The sequence below is a fragment of the Ovis aries genome, chromosome 2, assembly GCF_016772045.2.
Source record: "Ovis aries strain OAR_USU_Benz2616 breed Rambouillet chromosome 2, ARS-UI_Ramb_v3.0, whole genome shotgun sequence".
Taxonomy (NCBI): Eukaryota; Metazoa; Chordata; class Mammalia; order Artiodactyla; family Bovidae; genus Ovis; species Ovis aries.
The window spans coordinates 132,500,933-132,509,831 of record NC_056055.1 but is presented as its reverse complement, the minus strand read 5'-3'; the positions used below and the strand labels follow the sequence as shown (position 1 = coordinate 132,509,831).

Below are 8,899 nucleotides of genomic sequence, written 5' to 3'. Positions count from 1 at the left end.
ATCAAGAGGCTCTTTAGTTCCTCTTAACTTTCTGCCATAAGTGTGGTAGCATCTGCATATCTGAGGTTATTGATATTTCTCCCAGCAATCTTGATTCCAGCTTGTGCTTCATCCAGTCCATCATTTCACATGATGTACTCTGCATATAAGTTAAAAAGGCAGGGTGACAATATACAGCCTTGACGTACTCCTTTCCCAATTTTGAACCAGTCCATTGTCCCACGTCCGGTTCTAACTGTTGCTTCTTGACCTGCATACAGGTTTCTCAGCAGGCAGGTAAGGTGGTCTGGTATTCCCATCTCTTTAAGCATTTTCCACTGGGGAGCCGTAATCTCTTGAATCACAGCTTCTAACTGTCTGGATTCATATGTGACTGTATTCTTTCCAATATTCACATTCTTCTTTCAGCAGTAGTTCAGTAACAGCAGGTATGCACATCGTTTGTTCAAGTTAACATGCCAACAGGAAAACTGAAACTGCAAAACGTGTTCTTAACATGCTCCAGAAATTTATTTGGAACTAGTAGGTTTGGAAAGGAGTCACTTCCTTGAGCAAGGAGACTGCATGTTATCTATACTTCATAAGGAAATGGAAAATTTTCTACATTGTACAATGTATAAACTCATTTAATAATCCCTTCAGAATTTCCTTCCAAATATGGGGCCATAACCATCAGCTGGATAAATGGTACTAGCTCAGATAACAGACTGCTGCTAAGTTGCTTCAGTCGTGTCCGACTCTGTGTGACCCCAGAGATGGCAGCCCACCAGGCTCCCCTGTCCCTGGGAATCTCCGGACAAGAACACTGGAGTGGGTTGCCATTTCCTTCTCCAGTGCATGAAAGTGAAAAGTGAAAGTGAAGTTGCTCAGTAGTGTCCAACTCTTCTCAACCCCATGGACTGCAGCCTACCAGGCTCCTCCATCCATGGGATTTTCCAGGCAAGAGTACTGGAGTGGGGTGCCATCGTCTTCTCGGATAACAGACTAAATATGACATTATTTCAAGCCCATGCAGAATTCACAATCAGCCAAATTCTCAGACAGATATAGAATTTCAGTACCCAAAGATGTCATGCTACACAATTATTCTCAGCATGCTTCATCTGGGTACCATTAGTTTTTTCCTCCCTGAAGATTAAAAAAAAATTATTATAGTAGGAATTCCTACTGTTCATTGAAAGCTATTAGGTTGAACCATGGGAACTGCTGTTTTTGTAGGCTGAAAACTTTTAAAATCAGCAATTTCATATGGTTCAACCTAATGTTGTTGACTTTTTCTAAACCAGGTTAAGTGGCCATGCCAGTCACTTTTATGAAGAACAAAGGTATAAGGGGTGGAGGAAACAAATAATAAAGCTCTTGTAGCTTGTATTAAATGGCATAAGGTTTCAGAATCATTGATAACATTTTATGGTATGAGTAGAAGACTTTGATGGGGTGACTGGAATAGAATATTTTTTTTGTAGAATATTTTTCTTTTTCCAAGAGGTTACAACATAAAAACAAAGTCCAGTGTTAATGTGTCCTAAGTAGAAACAAGAATTAAGAACCAAGTTTTAAGGGTATCTTAGAACTTTATTAATGTGTTATTAATCAGTTAAAGAAAAGAATAACATCATATATTCAAATTATTAACAAATAGACAAAAGAAAACCATGAAAATTTATCAGTTGTTTATTGTCTCCACACCACAGCACCATAGTTTTGTTATGGTATAATTTCCTACTAAATCTTGCAGGTTAAAAAAAAAATTGGGATATAAAGAATTTTTGTTAAAGAAAGCATTACAAAAAAAAAAAAAAGAAAGCATTACAATTGTATTGGAAAATTCTGCCAAGACATACTAAAATCTATGCAAAACATATGCATTACAAATTAATGTTACTCAAAGATAAATTGTTGGGAGTATAACATGAAATCTTTGAGATTATTATTAATCTCCAGATGTCCTACACATTAACTGAGTTCTGGACTTGACAGTGCTTGGTCCCTGGAGGATATAATCTTCTCGTGCAGGATATTTTCAGAGTATAGCAAAACACAAAAGATACAAAGGAGAGGAGATGTAGGCATTACAAATACTATTGGACACATTTCCCCATTCACTTTTGAATTTTTCATAAATCTTTCTAAGGTTCAAGTTCTTCTTATTATAATCCTTTTGTGATGTTTCTCAAAAGATACATCTAAATTATTTTCATTATAATTTTCAAGTGTACAAATTTCAATGTACAACAAATGTGAAAACACCAAAGAACAAAGATAAAAGAGTTGCAAATATATAAAGTTAACAGAGCCATTTTGATAAAAGCCATCATTAGACATTACTACATATTCCAGTCTATAATCTCATAAATCAAAGCTTTTAGCTCTCTGGATTCATATGTGACTGTATTCTTTCCAGTATGCATTCTTTCTTCTTCCAGGGGTTGCTCAATAACAGCAGGTATGTTCCTCCCATAAAGTTCACAGTGTTCTAGAAACTGAACACATTCTTGAATGACACTGTCACGAAGTACAATCATGTGTTTTGACATGTTTTCTAATAATGACAGGAAGCATCTTTTGGCATAATACCACGTATCAGTTCCTAGTTTTTTATTATAAGGTTCCAAGCTTTTGATAACCCGGGAAATACCAAAGTCATAATTTCCTTTGGCACAATAAAGTGTCCCTATCACCAAATTCACAATGCAGAAATGGTAGATTTTCTTATCTGGGTCATCATAGGAGAGCTGCTCTTCCTCTTTTTCAATCTTCCTCATCAACTCTTCAGCTTCTTCATTTTGACTTGTCATAATATATGAAACACACAGGTTGGCCAGCACAATAGCACTGACTTTCAGGATGTTGTCATAATGCTTCTTGACTATGGGCTCATAAAAACCTATGGCTTCTTTGTATTTGTTTTCCTGCATGAACAGAACATGAGCCACATTCAGCTTCCACACATCGTGGTCATTACAGAATTCCACAGATTTGCGGAAGATCTTTTCTACCATTGGGTAATTTTCAAGGTTCCAGTAGATTTTGGCCTGGGCCATCAACACAGGAATGTACTTCTCAAGGGTTTCATCATATTCATTCTCTGCCTTTTTGATAGCTTCATCATCTTTATTGTGTCTTGCTTCCTGCACTTGTTTGGTGAGTCTCCTGAGCTGTTCAGTCAGCATCCCTGCTAGGCCATCAAGCTTAACGAAAGCCTCCTCAGGAGCTGTCTGGCAAGTGATCATGGCATCCAAGAAGTCATAGAGATAAGGTGTGAGGAACTTGTAAGTCAAATGGGCATTCTCTGCCAGGACATCTGCTGCCAGGTCAAAATACTCATATTTACAGTAGAGCAACAACAGGTTGCCAAAGGTCTCTGGAGGAAAGGGGATCTGCTGGAGCAAAAACTGTAGTTTTTCAAACCCTTCTGTGGGCCTGGCATCCATGTTCATTAGTGCCTGATTGTGCAGGGTCACAGGGTCTAACTCCTCCTCTGCCCTTGGTGGCATGTCAGTGAGGGTTTCCTGGGCCGCCTCATAGTTTCTCAGTTGGTATTCTATGGCAGCCTTGAGGTTGAAGGCTTCCACCAGAGCAGTCTGGTGAAGGACTAAGGTGTTGCCAACACTTCGAACATCAATGCCTTCAGTGGTCATGCCCACACCCAGCTCTGGGTGCTGGCGGATACCATGTTCAATAATCTCCACGATATGCTTTAGGGCGGATGCATACTGTCGGCTGCTGAAATAGGCCAAAGCCAAGTTGTAGGAAAGATCAGGCCGGTAGCCCGAAGCCTGCAGGGCCGCAGAGAACTTGGAACACGCGGCTTCATAATGTCCCTCCTTGTAGAGCAAACAACCCAGATTGACCTGGCCATCCAGCTCGTTCTCGCCCCCGCTGTCTTCTCCTCCTTCACTCAGTAGCTGCTCCACCAGGCTCCTGGCCCCGGGCAGGTCGCCCTCGCTGTACTTGATCGCGGCTTGGAGACGGAGGACCCGGTTGTGGTAGGTGGGGTTGTCCAGGAGGAGAAAGGACACACGGGTGGCCTCTGGGTAGAGGCAGGCCTTGTACAGGGCCTGGGCCTGGTACAGGCGGTACTGCTCCAGCTCCGGGTGCAGTTGGCGCAGCTGCTCATAGCACTCGGCAGCCAGCGCGAACTCCTGTAGGCGGTAGTAGCAGTAGCCCAGCAGCGACAGCCCGGCGCGGCTTCTCGGGCTCCGCTGGAGCTCTCCGCCCAGCAGCTGCACGGCCTCGGCGTACCGGGCATCCCGGATGAGCCGGTACACAACCGCGGTGAACTCCCCGTCGGGGATGGGCTCACCGCCCAGCCCCGCCATAACTGCCTCCGCGGCTGTGCATCCCAGTTACCAAGGCAACATGCCAACCGGAAACGGAAAACTGTTTTGTCCGGATATTACTTGGCAACGGGAAAACTGCGTAAGGAATATAAAAGAATCACTGAAGTGAATTTTTAAACTACTGTATTAGTCCCCGAGAACTCCGGGCTGCGGAGGTGGTGAGTCACGCACGATACATCAAAGGCCTCGGGGCGGTTCCGAAACGGAAACTCTACTTCCCGGCAGGCACTGGTCCGATCGCGCTGGCGTCGGGACGTGCAGCGCTGCATGCTGGGAGGCGTAGTCTCTGCAGGACGGACCCTCTTGCCTTCCATTAGTGTTGTTTATTAAAATTGCTGGCCGGCTTTTGTGTCACCTGTCTCTGGCTGGGGGAAGAAAGGTTTGCGATCTGAAGCCCCTTATGTTTTTAGCCTTATACACTTTGCAATATATACTCATGGTGTCGTTTCGCGGTTAGTTTTTATAATTTAATGAGAAGAAAAGGTGGAATATCTCTTCGGAATTCTTTTGGAATTAGAGTAGCTTCTCTTTTTAAGCTGCCTTGGCACACGTTCTAAGTAATATGCAGTAGATAATAATTCTTATTTTTGTCGTTTCCGCAAGTTAACGATGGGCAATGGTTTTGTGAATATTTTCTGGTACTGGAAGACGTTCAATTTTAGATCCAGGTGTTCCCTCCGCCCTCCACAAAGAACAGTTATTACTGAGTAGATGTTAGTGTTTAATCTTGGTCATATCTATTGGTCTGGCTCCCCAACTTTCACTACATGTAAGAAACCAATCTTCCTCAATCCCCCTACGTCTCCATTGATCATTCATGATCTACGTTGGTCTATCCAGTACCAAAGTAAACAGTGTACAAATAAAATCATGTCTTTCCTGTATACTTAAAGAGTCAATCAAGTCCTTTTGCTGCCCATAACATCTTTTCTGTGTATAAATTCCAGTGCCACCACCAACCATACTGTATTGCCCTCAGACAATTGATGTACCTTATTTCTAATCTTAATCACCACATGTGTTCTCTTTATTACATGGTATAGAATCTGTGTACTAGAAAGTTGTAAAGAATTTTCTCAAGACCACACAGCAAAAAAAAATTTTTTTTGAGCAAAGAATTTGCTCAAGAGCACACAGCAGTGTTGCCATGATATTCAGCAGCTAGTTTCAGTAGGAAATAGTGACTATTTGTAACTTATTCCATATATTTCGTATAGATGAGTTTGTAAAGGCCCTGTGTTTGGTGCCACATTGTGTGCTGGAAAAGTAGTGTCTTTTTTCCTTCCATTAAAACAACCAATCAAGTTGGTGTGTGCAATAGACATTTGAACTTCCATATCTGAATTGTAGCTGTGAGCAGGTGTTAGAAAGAAACTAATGGGGATGGTATAGTTCCTAGTCACCTAGTACAGCTGGCAGGAGACATTGCTTATATCCTAAAGCAATTGAATTTCTGTGCTCTTTCAGCTTTCCTTGCTGAGAAATTGACAAGATTTCTGTTCTTCTGGGTGGGACCAGGCAAGAAACCTTCCACTTCACGATACTGAGAAAAGGACAAACTGTACCCATTTCAGATGGGTTGATAGCATTCTGGCCCACCTAAGATCCCCAGAGAAAGCAATGGATAAGGTCCACTATAACTGTACTCTGAGTCTTCTTTCAACTCAATTTCTGGGTACACCCTTTTAGGGCCTTCAAGCCAGGGAGGTGCTTGGGCTGAGGGATGCTTGCTATTGCTGCTCAGTAATCCAGGAGTGGGCTGGGTGGCTGGGGGAGGGTCTTCACCTTTATGACTACCTGACTATACTTGTCCCTTGGAAACTCAAGCTCAGTATTAACATTTTAAAATCCTTTTGTGTAATCTGATACTTTGGGTGAGGTGCTATTGAATATGGAAATAAGAAATTATCATTTGTATCTTTAATCAAGCAGTCCGATTTTCAGGGTTGTATTTGCATCATGAAAGCATTCACCTTCAAATGCCTCTTGGGAATGGAAGCAAAATAGAAGGCCTCTGCTCTCCCCTAGACTTCTCCCCTCCCTACAGGCAGGGACCCCTCTTTGTGCTGGTACCTGTCTGGGAGCATGGCTGCTGAAGTGGGCAGGAGGGAAGCCGTTCTTCCTCCTTATTTCATGTGCTGCTGCTCCTGAGGCCTGGCTTGGAAAAAGCAGGACATTCGGCTTAGACAGATGGAGGGCAGGGTCATTTTCAAAATGAAATGAGTGCACAAATCACACTGTGAAATTGGCATGACCATGCCTGCTGCTGTGATAGACCGACTTTTATTTAGTCTATGACAGGCAGTTGGGGAATAGATTAGGGTTTGGGGGGGAGGGGCAGGGGATGGTGAAAGAAGGCCCTTTAATTAATGATAGAAATTCTGGAAAGCAATAAATGGGGTGGGATATTATAAAATGTCATAAAGGATCATTTTGTTTCCAAGACAATCTTGGAAAGCTGGAGCATGTATCAAAAAGTTAGTGTATTGTACCATTTCTAGCAATAAGAAAGCATTTGGTGGTTGCAGTAAAAAGAGTGGATTTTGCTGCATGAAGAGAGGCATATTTACCACACAGAAGAATTTCATTTGGGCAAAATGGATAGGAGCTAAAAGCATGATGTCTGGTTCTTAACATGCTTATATTTCTGCCTGTCAAATGTGACCAAATTCCATATCCTATTTTATGTATAATCTATTTGACATTCTCTTTTAAAACTAGTTGGAAAGTATGTTTTTTTTATTTATCCTCTAAATGTAATCACTTCCTGTTGATAAACATTGGTAATTTATGAACATCTCAACAACCGTAGCTGGGGTCAGACAATTTCTTTGACAAAGGAAGACTTCCTGCAAAACCATTTTCCAGTTGTTAGGTCTGAGCCCTCTCATCTCAAGCCATTTTCTTCAGGATGTGGCCAGCCCCCTTATTGGTTCAGTCCCCTTGCACCTTCCTTCCCACCCCCCAAAATCTTCCACCACAAAGGGGGCAGAAATAATAAATTTTTGTCAAATTGGAAATGTAATTGATTGACTTTTCGGTGCATCTATTCAATCCAAGAGTTTTGGAAAAATTGTGTACCAGATCAACACTTGGGAACATTTATGCTCAGATGGTAAGACATTTAACCTCATGAATTCTCCTTTCACTGGTGGTTCCAGCTTTATTAATATTTTAATTAGATTTCCTTCTTGGCTATACCTTTTTTTTTTTTTAAGTCAAGTACCTTATATTTGGGGGGTTATGGTGTCATTATTGAAATTAACTTATTAGGAAGAGCACAATAACATTGCTGTGTATAAATGCAGTTACCAGAGAAGGCACAACTGTGGATACTTGCATTTAATGAAATCAATCAACCATCCAAACAAAGAGCTAGTCTAAGCCCCTGTGTTTATGTAGTACTTTCTGTACCAGGACCAGGTCCTGCTTTGCCTAACTTCCCTCATTAATCCTCACAGCCCTGCTGTGAATTAGGTAATTCTTACCGTTGGCTCCACCTGAAAAGTATGGACTACAAAGCACAAAGAAACGTGTGGTTGCCTCAGTCAGCGTGCGGGGACTGGTGATTGCTTAAGCTGGCCAGTAGGGGCCAGACTGCACCTCTTCCTCTCCCCCTGAGCACCTCCTCTCCAGTCATTGGAATCCGCTTTGGATCATTTGCTGCAGTTTGTTCTAATAGAACAGGCACAATGGTGTAAGAATTTTAAAGTTTAAGCACCGAAGCCACTGTGTAATTGTATGGCGTCAGTGGCTGGCGGCCCTGCATTGATGCGATCCCCCTGTTTAATTGCCCATGCAAATTTGAGCAGTCTGTAACAGGCACAGGGAACTCGTCTGCACTGGGCTGCAGACTCTTATCCCTCCAGAAAAACTTCAGTAATTCTAAGAACCTTTTGTCATCTTTAAGACGTTCCGTGGACAGGGCTGTCCCACTATCATCTTACACAAGCAGACATCACAGATGAAGACAAAGTTAATGGGCTAAATGGACAGTCAGAATTTAAATCCTACGTCTTCGGATGCCTGCCTGTCTCTTTCAGCCCTTAAATCATCCTTCTCAAGGGAAATAAAAGAGTATTTTAGAGGTTTAGTTAAGCTTTAAGCATTTTGTTAAAAACAAAGATCTTTAGTTCCCTTAAAGCAGTTTCAAAATCATGGATTAGATGCTTGTGAAATGGTCAAGCAGTCTTATAATGTAGTATTCCTATAATGACACATCAGCCTGGGAAATCTACACAAAGGGAGTGATGTCCGATAAGTCAATTGAAGACATATTTTGCTTCTTTTCTGTAAAACAATAATAATTAAAAGCAAATCAGTAGGGGGTCCTTTTTAGATTATTGTACATCAAAATAAAATGGCAAAAATATTTTTCCCCAAGAGGATGAGATTCACCAAGACCTAAACTCTTGTTTCCATGCAGTGCTATTTGTGTTTTTTAAAAAATTCATCTAAATATGATTTCATCTAAATCTAAAGAAAAAATAATCGAGATTCTAATACACATCCACAGAAAATGAACACAAAGATAAATGGTGGCCTGAAATAACACA

The 8,899-nt window shown here is 41.6% G+C and overlaps 1 protein-coding gene across 1 annotated transcript; it reads right to left on the bottom strand.

Annotated features, from left to right (window-relative positions):
• Nucleotides 1–1,554: 1,554 nt before the first annotated feature.
• On the bottom strand, nucleotides 1,555–4,354 carry LOC101104041 (intraflagellar transport protein 70A). The gene has a single exon (XM_004004554.5). The coding sequence runs from the start codon at nucleotides 4,320–4,322 to the stop codon at nucleotides 2,328–2,330; it is 1,995 nt and encodes a 664-aa protein (XP_004004603.2). The 5' UTR covers nucleotides 4,323–4,354; the 3' UTR covers nucleotides 1,555–2,327.
• Between the last annotated feature and the right edge of the window lie 4,545 nt (nucleotides 4,355–8,899).

Bases quoted from the DNA above. Each gene is read 5' to 3' on its own strand.
- LOC101104041 (XM_004004554.5), bottom strand. From the start codon at position 4,322: ATGGCGGGGCTGGGCGGTGAGCCCATCCCCGACGGGGAGTTCACCGCG.